General features: G+C 35.4%; 1 protein-coding gene across 7 annotated transcripts in view; it reads right to left on the bottom strand.

The window, feature by feature from the left end:
• CTNNA2 (catenin alpha 2) overlaps nt 1–11,773 on the bottom strand; it is a 1,139,605-nt gene that overhangs the window by 18,910 nt on the left and 1,108,922 nt on the right. For 4 of the 7 annotated variants that reach the window (XM_032243720.1, XM_032243721.1, XM_032243725.1 and 1 more), the window contains one exon: nt 9,539–9,682. The exons of the other annotated variants lie outside the window; for them this stretch is intronic. In XM_032243720.1, coding sequence (XP_032099611.1) covers nt 9,539–9,682 — 144 coding nt within the window. The remainder of the gene's footprint in view (nt 1–9,538; nt 9,683–11,773) is intronic. 7 annotated transcript variants of the gene reach the window in all.

The following is an 11,773-nucleotide window of genomic DNA, read 5'->3' as shown; positions in this document are numbered from 1 at the left end:
AACAAAAAAAAAAAAAAAAAAAAAAAAAAAAAAAAAAAAAAAAATACTAAGTCATGCAATATCTTCAGTTTCTAACTACAACTTGCTTGGTTTTAAGGGCTCACCTAGCACTAATTTCAGCATTGATGAGTTATCATCATATATATTGAAAAAACACAAACAATTTGAATTTCAAGAGGATCCTTAACGTGATGTTCGTTAACAGTATTAAAAATATTATTTTAACTATCACCTTAGTTTTTTCTTATTTTTTAAAATGTAGTTAGATTTTATCACTGTGTAAAAATTTTAAAATGTACAGAGAAACAAGGTAAATGTGTGATGATATTTGAAAAGAGTTTTCTAAAGTGCTATGAAAACAATTGTTTTAACTTCAATACTCTTGTTTGTAAAAAGTAAGAAATGAATGCCATTTTACCTTATTTAAACTTTTATTTGAAACATTTTCACTGGAACCCTTACTTGCTTTGGGGAGTAGAAATATATACATCGCTAAGACAGGAAGATTTGGGAATAACCAGGAAAAGAGGTAGATGGGGACCTTTTTAAGAAGGTTATGTCTAGAGGATGACTGTGATGGTTTCTCAGGAGTCTTGTTTTTAGAAAAGTGCACCTCCACTCCCAGACACTAGGCTGGAAATGAGATTGGCAGATAAACCTAGAAGTATCTTATCTGCCATCTTCTACTCTTCCAGAGGGAAGAAGTGAACGGCTCTATGTAAAGCAGTATGTATATCCAAGGTGAAAGGTCAAGATTTCACCTAGTCCTATGGTTCTCATCTAGGGGTGAATTTTGCCACCCACTCCAGGATACATTCAGCAATGTTTGGAGATGTTTGCGATTATCACTACTAGAGAAGAGAAGTTACTACAGGCATCTTTTGGGAAGAGCCAAAGAAGTTCTTAAACTTCCTACGACAAGCTCCCTATGGGAAAGAATTATCCAAACTAGGCTAGACTGAACCAGCTGAAAGAAGCAAACCCAGTTTTCCTAGGAAAGATATTAAACTGTCCTGAGAAGCTCTCACTATAGTCTACAAGTTTCTCTTTCCACCATTTCCTAGACTAGTGTTTTCACAGGTGTGAGACAATAATCATCTGCAACCAGGAACATTTAGGAATCTCGATTCCTGATCCCTTCTCAGAGCCACGTTTCAGAACTGTGGATTTCAGGAATCTCCATTTTGATTGGCTATGTGATTCATTTACAGAGTAAAATGTTACAATCACTATTTCGCTTCTTTTGAGGTCATTCCTTTCTGTATTTTCAACTATCCCCTCTCTGTGATTCCTCTAGGACTCCCAATGATAAAAGAATGCAATCTTGATGACAGAGGAGACCTTGGCTGGGTTGCTCACCGCTGTTATGTCCAGCACCTTGCTTGGGGTAGACATGATGTAAGAAGAATAAGAGGGCATCAACATTATCCAAAAGATGATATGGTCTTTTGTGAGGAGAGAAGGTAACAAAAAATATGTACTCATTTGTTAGTACGCCCACATTCTGGACCCTGTGCTAAATGTATGGTGCACATCAATACCATTAATCCTAATAATAACTCAATGAAGTAGATACTAGTATCATTCTCAATTTACAGCTGAGAAAATGGGGCTCAGAGAGGTAAGGCAACTTGCCCAGGTCATACAGCCAGCTATTGTTCCACTTAACGGAGGGCGTACACTTGTAAGAACTGCTACTGAAGCCTACCTCTTCCCAGTTCTTTTCAGATTCCTCATAAGAGGGGGTTCATTGCATTAGTCAAAGCCTTCATTGGCAGCTTCTCTCTGCCAGTATAACTCAGCAAAGGAAGGCTACTGGGAAAGCCCTCCACCTCCCAGAAAAGCTGGCATCCTGTAGACAAGAGTCACCTATCTTAATTCCCTCAAAAACATAGACAGAAGCCTTTTTAAACTATTTGTAGAACAACTAAATTTGACTTTCAAGTTTCAAAAAAACTATAAAGAATAGGTTTTTATTTCCATTCTCCAAATTCTTGCTTACTTCGAATCGAATCTTATCAGGGTAATTTCGTCTTTATTCTTAACATCCTGTCTTGGTTGCTTATCTGATATTCATTTGCTCTTCTCTTTATTTGGCATCTAAATTTTAATCAGGGCAGGAATGTGCCTATCTAAAACATTGTTTACCAGTCTCTCTTGCAGCAAGCCATACACACATGGAGATGAAAGTGGAAATTGGAGAAGGGAAGAGGGGTGGATTCTTCTAGGAACCCTATATTATATTAGGTACTAATATAGCACCTGGTTTAACCCTCTAACCTCTTCATTTTACATGAAAAATGGAAAGATGGAACACTAGCAGTTATCTTGGGCCAAAAGATGAAAATAGATGAGCCATAAAGTTAGGAGGTGTCAAAGTCGTTGATGATTCTGTGTTCACTCTACTGTCCCTGAACTACAGACAGACCTATTCCATGTGAAACAGAAATAGCTCTCTATTTTATCATTGTTTTATCATTTGCAGTTGAATCTAAATTAAAACATGTAAAAGTCTATACAAATTTTTAATACTAATAGTAGGCATTAAAAATTTAGTAGACTTAAAAATATTTCATATTTTAGTGCTTTAAAAATATTTCACATTTAAATATAATTATTTAACAATTTACATGTCATAACCTTTGCATAAGGGGGCATATGAAACCAACTATGTTACTTTTAAATTTATTTTCACAATAAATTACTAATTTGATCCATTCAGCTTTTTGGGAAAAAAAAATCTGTAGCTTTCCATGGCATCTTTTTTTAAAAATCAGGTTAAATTATTAAAAAGGGTTCACATAATATATAACAAAATTTAACAGAGTAAATTATAAAGAAATTAACTAGAAAAATAACTGCATTTAATTATTTGATTTTTGGCCCCACATCTTAGGTAAACAATGCATTTGAAATCTAGCATTTGAAGTCAGGTGCTTTCAGGTAGAAATAAATGAATGAAAATATGAATGACTGACAGACTTCAGAATCAATTATTAGGATTTTTTGGGTCTGATAATTTACTACAGTGGAGGAAGGGGTGGTAAGCTAATGTGTTAGGCATGGATTATGTGTTCATTATGCAGGGAACCAGGGGAAAAAATGAACATTTAAACATCTTCCCTATTATAAGTAGCTTACAGACTAGTTGAGAGAAATATAATGACCTTAAAGTGTCATACATGAAGTGACAGAGAATACACCATGCTGTTGGAGAATATCAAAGAAGTCTTCCCGAAGCACTACTGTGTACCAGGCACTGACTTTGTGACCTTCAGGAAGTTAAATGAAATCCTCTGAACCTCATGATTCTAATATTTTCAATGGGGATGATAGCGTCTCCTCCAGAACACAACTGAAAAAACATTTATTTCATGGTGCATTTTAAATGCTTCATACAATGCCTGACATACACTAATCCTTTAGTATATTAATATATCTTAATATAATTGTTGATATTTTGGTATTTACCATGGGAATCTGTCCCTCTGAGTAGCTATCACTATTCTAATAAAAAGCAAAAGTCCATGGAAATTAAGGATGTTACTAAGTTTCATCAATTATAAAGGACAGCGTTGGTTTCCTAATTCACACCTAATAGCAATATGTTTCTTACGATTTTAACATTATTTAAGAGTATAGTATTCTCTAACTTATTCTTCAGATATACAACAATCAAACCACATAGCTGTCGCTGTGCTGTGCTTGGCATTTATTTAGGTAAATGAGTAGGCCTTGAGGTAAATAATTTTGCCTGGAATATCTTTTTAGAACCACCCAAGTTTGTATTTGCTTTAGTTAGTGTAAGAAGGGCAATGACAGAGCCACAGATCATTGGCAAGAAATATCTCTAAGAACTAAAAATATATTTTTTTACCGTATGAGATGATATCTATATATATAATCTTTAGATCAACATTAATTTGTTCAGTTAATGGCAGGCACTGCTTCCTACCAGTCCGCTGATTCTAGACAGTGACCTTATCTATACCAAGAGAAGACAGTGAAATTAACCGTGCAAAACAAATAAAAATAGGGTTCCCCCTATTTTTTGACTTCCAAACAAAGCTATTCACAAATTTAAAAAATACAGAAGATTCTGGTGATCTGGAAATGAAATGCTGTATGCAAAGCAACTAGGGGGATAAATTAGAATAAATCCTTGTTGCTGTGAGCGGAGGCTCACTTTATTCTTGACCAGGGCTCATTTTCATGTCTCAGTAAAATGTAACATTCTTTTCTAGTATCTCCTTCTCCTTATGTCTTTTACCACTTCTCTAACTTTCTATACAGATTGATGGGTGTAGGATAACAGCTGTTGTTCATGGGGGAAAAAAAAACCACAGATAAAGAATTTAGCACATGTAAGTGACTATTGATTTAAACAAATAGTTCTGTAATTAATATTTTCAACACAGACCACATAGGTCATATGCTGCATGGGTGTGAAAGCTTGGTTCTTCCAGTTATGATGAGAATGCTAATATACACTTTTTTCCCCCCCAAGGAAGTTCACTTAATAAAGGAGTCAAATGGCCCTACCAAAGAATACCATCCAAAACAAATGTTACTTACTCTGGGCTGTTGCCCCTATCTCTTATCTCCGCACAACTTGGAAGATGTGTAACAACTTAGCTTCAGTCTTCACTAACTCTTTGTATTGTAATATGACAAAGAAAACTGAAGGATCGTCTCTTGAATGTTTACAGTTTCATGTCCCACTTTCAAGGAGATTTAATAGCATCACAGATTATTTACATTTAATAACCATCTGTCTTAGTTCTTTCTCATGCTTAACCACAATTTAAGCCAATTTTCTTTAGAATATTCTTATATTGCCCTTAACTCCTATTTTCCCCAAATCTTTTAATAATACGATACTTTATTTTATTTTGAAACTGCTTCCAAGAACATAGAAACAGAATGAGTCAATTCTGTTGCCTTGCAGGGATTCTAAAAGGTTGGTGTGAAAATGAATCACCTGGTATGTGTTGGGGAGTGGGATGGGGTAGTTAATTACAGACTCCAAGAACCTACTCCCTACCGTTCCTGATTCGAGAAGTTTATAACATGGCCCAGGATCCTGCATTTTAAGTCTCCCTCAAACCCCTTGCTGAGCTGGCATGGAGATAATGCTGATCATTTTCAATGCTACTCATTAAAATCAGCATGAGTCAGAAGAATTTCTTTGATATCCAGCACTAACCTCACATCTTTTATTTTTCTCCATCTTTCCAGCTCTGACATTTTCCAGTCCAGTCAGTCTGGAATACTTCTTATATACCCTCAGTGCTATGGATGCTGTTTCTTTTCCGAGATATTCCTCCCTCTCTTTCCATTTGGAAAACTCCTATTCAGTTATGCATGAAGTCTCAAAAAAAAAAATTACTACCTCTTTATCCTTTTCTACAAAAATGGTCATAATATGTATTTCTTTTAAAGTGATTATTATAATCATAGTTACTAGTTCATGTGTTTTCCATGCTAATTCTGTGAATCCCTCCTAAATGGAATAGGGAATATCCCATATTACATAATCAATGAGTTTGCTGAATTATAGCTCTGACTGATGCTTTACTTCTAAAATGACCTCTAAAGATGCCTAGGAGGAAGAAAGGGGAATAGTTGTCATCCTCATCATTGTTCTGTTCAAACAAACATAATCTTAGTATCTCTCAATTTTTAAATTTTGTTCCACAAAATCTAACTTCTACTTGAACATTTTTCTTTTTCAAGGAAACCAGTGCTAGGAGAGTAGTTCTTGCTTTGTTAAACTGCCTTTGATCATACTACTTCACCATTCCCAAACAGAAAAATTTAGCCTTTGAAAGTGATTTCCTGAGAAAACAAATTCTAGAAGCTAATTCTGATGTCACAATAGAAAATTAGAAGTCATGTCACTGGATGATCTAAACTGAGTCTTGCTTATTTACTAAGTCCTTAGAATCTGGTAAAAGGGCTATATGACAGAGCCATTTTATTCGTGGAATTCCAGTCTTTTAGAATGGCCAAGGTAATAACTTGGAAGAGACTTGAATGGCAAGAAATACAAAAACAGTTTTCCCTAAGTGAGGCAAAATACCCACCGCAAATCATCTGTGAATCTACAGCAACAGAGAGGCTTTCAAATGTAAGTGTTCTTTGTCAATATAAATAAAACATGCCCAAATCAATAACCTATTTCCAAGAGTATATGGGAAGGAGACTTGCATAATGATGTTTAGTTTAACTTAGTGTTAAAACCTTGTCAACACTGACGATTAAAGGGTGGAGAGACTGATGTTATTCTTGCTTAGTGCACAAGGAAACTGTTTGCTTCATAAACTCATCCTAGTTACAAGGATTCTCATTAGCTGGTGGACATTTCCATCACTATCTGACATTTCTAAATCTGTTGTTGATTAACCCCCAAATAATGATCCCTTTCTACTTTTATCACAATACCAGAATATCTCCAGGCTAGAGTCTTCCTCTTTCCTTCCTCTGGCTTTTATGTATTTCTCTTCCATAGTTGTGGCTGTGAGTGGTCATGTGGAGTTTTATGTAACTGACCAAACTCCTGCCTGATTATATTTTTATAATTACTCAATTCACTCACTTGCTGCCTCCTCAATTCTTCCAAAGACATCTCATCTTGTATAGTCAGCATATAATTTATGGGAAAAGTGTTCAGAAAAAGTATGAGGTTTAACTATAAGCAATAAATTTTGATTTTGAAACAGAAGGTATCTTCAGCTCCATTTACAATTCTGGGGTTTTGAAGACCGGGAACACTTCCCTGCCCTTTTTATGTACAATAACACACAAACCTAAACCACTCTGTTCTCTGCTAGCTAAAAGTATCAGCTTTTTATGAGACCCTCCCAGTGCAATCCAGCCCACCCAGACCACAGGGATATTTCTTTTGGCACTTAATGTATTCACTTCTAAGCTGGTACTTGGCACATATATAGACTCCCCAAAGAGGCTGCACATTCCTCAAATTTAGGAGCAAGGCTTTACATTTTTTTTTATCCCCCATAGTACATAGTTCCATACTTACCAATTCCCTACTCATCAACACTTCCAAAACCACATAGGATTTCCTGCAATATTACATAGGTAATTTTAAACTTTGAAGTCCCAGTGAGATCAGCTACATCTATTACCTAGTAAACATTTTTTACATCCCCCATAATTAGAATAACACAAAGGTATGGAGTTAAAACATGAATCGGTCTTCCAAAATCAATATGGAGCTTCCTATCATGGATTCTGCCTCTCTTCAGATGTCAATTGATATATAACTTTCTAAGCGGTTTAGATTTAGTCGATTAATCAAATGATATTGTCTATTTAAAACAAATGGCTCAGGCACATCTATCATAAACTAGCACTATATCAGATAGGCAGCACATTTTAAAACCTAATTTAAACAGAATGTTTTTTCTGGATTTAATAATTGGGTGTACAACATAAAAACTATATTTCATCAACTATTCAATCATTTTCCCATAAACCAGTTCTTCAAAAATATATCATAAAACCATAGATTTTTTGAGCATGGATGCATTAGAATATCTCTTTTTGATCATCTACCATCATTTTACAAATGAGAAAAACTGAGGCCCAAGAGATCTAAGTAATTTACTTTGAGTTACCTAACAAGTCAAGCACAGAGATAGAACTAGCATACCAAGCATTCAGACCCCAAATTAATGCAACTTCCATTCCACTTCACTGTCTCCTTTAGAGCATAATGTATGTATTTTAAAATTAAACTTTTAATACATACACAATGGATTTAAAAAACACTGAACATCACTATAAATGAAACATGCGCATGAAGATAAATAAGTGCATGCACAACGCATTCCATGATAGACTCTCTGAATTTGCACAAGCGCACAACACAACCGTTCTTAACTCACGAAGTTTAAAGATGATTGTGTCCCAAGGGTTTGAAAATATGAGCATTTCTTACCTGGCAGCTGTATGAGGGGTTGATAAAAGACATTAAAAACTTGAGCTATGATTAGACATCAGATTTTTCTAGCACTGAAGGTTTGCTTCTACCTGGGTTTCAGGAGTCTAGTACTTTTAATGGAAGGCAGGTCATAGACTTGAGAGGGATAATCCAACATGTAAGACTGGCATTATTGCCCACATTGCAATATTAGGTTGCCTGCAGGTGATTGTCATCAAAATCTTTCTACTGGCCAGTTATGGCCCTACCTTTTTTTTTTTAATCAGGCCTGACGCCTTTACCGTATAGTCACTTATTTAGGTTAGAAAACTTAGGTAATCAAATAACTTCAAAACCCATTCCCTAACCCCAGGGTACAAAAGAGGGCAGTATCAGCTATAGTACTTTTAAATATAAAAGTGTATAACTTTGGGGATCATGGATTTATGCATAACAAAGAAGCTGTTGATGAGACAGACGGACTCTTCATTTTAAACCAAAACTAATCTCCAACACAAATGTTCATCATGGCTAGTTAACTAGGGATGTATATTTTGAAAAACAAAAACAAAAAATAACACCCTCTTTACATATTTTATAATACTCATAATCCATACCAGGATGCTTTCATCCCACCCTATGAAAAAAACAGGGTATCACATTCTGATGGTCAAACACTTCTAAGAACAGCCACCCTCATGCTTTGATATCCCTTAAAGAGTCAACTACCTCCGTGAACACCCTTTACCCTTTTATACAAAAGCTTGCATCTTGACAGTTTTAATAGGTACCCAGGAAAGAACAGGGAAAGAAGTGGAGAAAAGTGCTCACTCCAGTTGAGTTTTTCTTTCTAAATACTAAGGCATATAAAAGAACTAATCAGTAACATAATAGAAACCCAAATGAAACAATAGCAGCTTTTCACACCTCTACCAAGAGACACTATACAACAGCATCAGTGTTTATGACGGCAACAACAAAATGGGCAGCAAATCTGGCTGTGACACCTTGAAATGGCTGTGAACTTAAACTTGCAGGAATCGTAACTTTTTTCAAAAAATGAACATGTCAGTCATTGCATTAGAAAGCTTTCATTTGTTAACACCCAAAGCAGTTGTTGATAATCCTCGTGTATCATCCTCATGTACATTTTAACTTCCTCAATTTTAGAAGGACCCACTGATTCTCAGGACAACCATCAGTAAAGGATATTTCATGACCCTGAAATCATCCAAACAAAGAAGAATACATCCTTCTGACTAGCCTTCCTTAGAGAAGCTCACAAAGAGACTACAGAATATATTCATTCCACATATGCCATGACTTTCAGTCCCAATGGGAAGAAAGACTGAGAAATCAAGAAATAAAAATACCATTTTCACTTCTCAAGTTTAGACCACAATTGAAGAATATATCTGTGCTGTGGAATTTCTGACCCACATAAAGAATAAATAGGTCATTTGCCCAAAGTTGGTCTAAATATCAAGAGGCCTTAAGTGGGCACATTTTCATTTCCCTCAAATCCAATCCCCCCTGCCTTCAGAATTAATGATTACAATGAAAGACATTAGATTAGAAAGTCAAGTTACTCACCATGGAGGAATCACTGCTTCCACTCCCGATCGGAGCTCCCTCAGCACAGGTTGGGAGGTGGGTAGAAAGTTGACTAGCCCTGCCCCCATCTATGACATCACAATCTACCTCATAAAAGGTAGTGAAAGTGCTCTGAACTCCTGTCTGATTTCCGAGAGATACAGAAAAGAGAGAGTGAGAGAGAGAGCAAGAGAAAAATAAAACGTACCCTACTTGGGAAGGGATTAGGGAAGTGGAAGAGGGAATGGATAACTGGGTAAAAGAGCTATATGAAGGAATTAGGTGCTGAAAGAGATATACATTTCTTGACTTTAAGCTGGCTGACCATTCGGATTTCTTAGTGGCTCTTGAACAGATAAAGGAACCACATGGGAGGAGAATGAAGATGCACCCTGCCTTGTCAGGCATTGTAAGGGACAACTGTAGTGGGGCGCAAAGGGGGTGAATCCCCTATTTAAAGTGTTGAAGATCACCAAGAGAGAAGGCAAGGGCTGCAGCTCTTAAAGCCTGGAACGGTATGTGGGGATCCCAGATGTCTTTCTTGGATGTTCCATCGCCCTGCTGTGTGACCTTCCTTAATTTCTTGGCCTCTGTACATCTAACCTCTGTACATGGTCCTCTACTAAAGGGATACTTACCTCTTTCATTGGGATCACTGAAAGACTAAGACATTTGTTGTTGCTACAATTGCAACTCTTTTGACTCTTCCTTTTAACCCAAGGGTGGACGGCGTGAGGGGCATAATTTAAAAGATAAGCCAATAACCAATGCCCTTTTCTACCTTTAGAATCCTTTCATAAAATTCTTTCAATTTAAAATGTTGCTGAGAATCTTGACTTTTTTGTGTGTATCAAATATAAAATGCAACTAAAAGGAGTCCATTTTCAAAACTGTAGGAAAAAATCAAATGGCAAGTTTTCTGCAAGCATAAAAAAAAATGCACTACCTCTCTCGGAGATCAAGATACATGACCCAGTGATGCCAACTGATCAAACATTTTTGTTGTGGGCAATTTCTGCTATCATCATAGCTTTACTTACCAAGTCCAGTTTTCATAGAAAACAAGACAAGATGTGACAATGACATGTAGAGTACTAAAGTATTTTTTTAAATGCAAATATAGGAGTTAAAAATAGAATACTCAAAGTTATAGATTACGATAAAACAAAAGTAAAAGACACTATTGAAGAGGAGGCACATCCTGAAACCATCCGCATGGATGTCAGGGCTTCGTCTGCCTAGTGGAATCCATGAAAAGTGAAACCAGCTCTTTCCACAGAAAAATATTTAGTACACCTAGGCACTCAAACAATAACTTGCAAATTATGGCATCACAAATGGGTAAAAACCAAAGACTATTTCTATATACAGATAAACAAAAATCCTAATTTGGGATTTACTTTTCTGTTTTAAGCCAATATAATTCTATTTCTAAGCCTGTCATTCTTAGCATACTAAATACATAAGTGTATTACAATAATTGCAATTTAAAATTAAGCAAAATTGGCAGATTAGAGAGCAGTTTGAAACACAGAAGCTACTAAATTCAAACTGATTATGAATCTAGCAACATCACGTCCATTTTTCACTTCAAAATAAATGTTAGAGACATTTAAAGATGTCTCTAAAGAATTAAAGTCAATAGGAAAAAAATCTTGCATATAAAAAGAAGGGTGTTTTTCCTCTATTTGACTTTTTCTGTACTTATGAGAGGAGGCATATATTTTCCCTGCTATATCATTTATTATTTTCAATAATTGTAAGTCTAAATTCAAATTCTATATTTAACAGATTTTTTTGTATGAGATTTTGCAATTAATGGCCCTATGAAGTTTTATTTTCTCTCCACCTTTACATCTTGGACCATTGACTAGTTGGCTTATCTTTGACTTTTTATAACAATCTCATTTGGCTTTATAAGTTAGGCAACTTCTGATTTTCCTATTGTAGGAAATAAATTGGTCATATATCACAATTTCTCACTTTTAAAAACTATGTATTAGAAACTTATTGGGATCATCTCATAAAAAAATTAAAGGTCATTAATACTAATGATGCAATTGTCCATTCTTCCAATAAACACCTTAAGTTTTTAGCTACTGAACAAACAGATGGTACAATTCTCCCAACGTTAAGATATTAGAATAAAAATGGAGTTAAACATTTTTAAAATATTGAAATAAAACAAAATGAACTTAGATTGTCTGTTGGCATGTCTTATAATTGCCTGTTGTC

Source organism: Sapajus apella, unplaced genomic scaffold (assembly GCF_009761245.1).
Source record: "Sapajus apella isolate SASKATOON/1434 unplaced genomic scaffold, GSC_monkey_1.0 scaffold52, whole genome shotgun sequence".
Classification (NCBI taxonomy): domain Eukaryota; kingdom Metazoa; phylum Chordata; class Mammalia; order Primates; family Cebidae; genus Sapajus; species Sapajus apella.
Note: the sequence above shows the minus strand (reverse complement) of the source record. Positions and strands in the feature narration are given on the sequence as shown.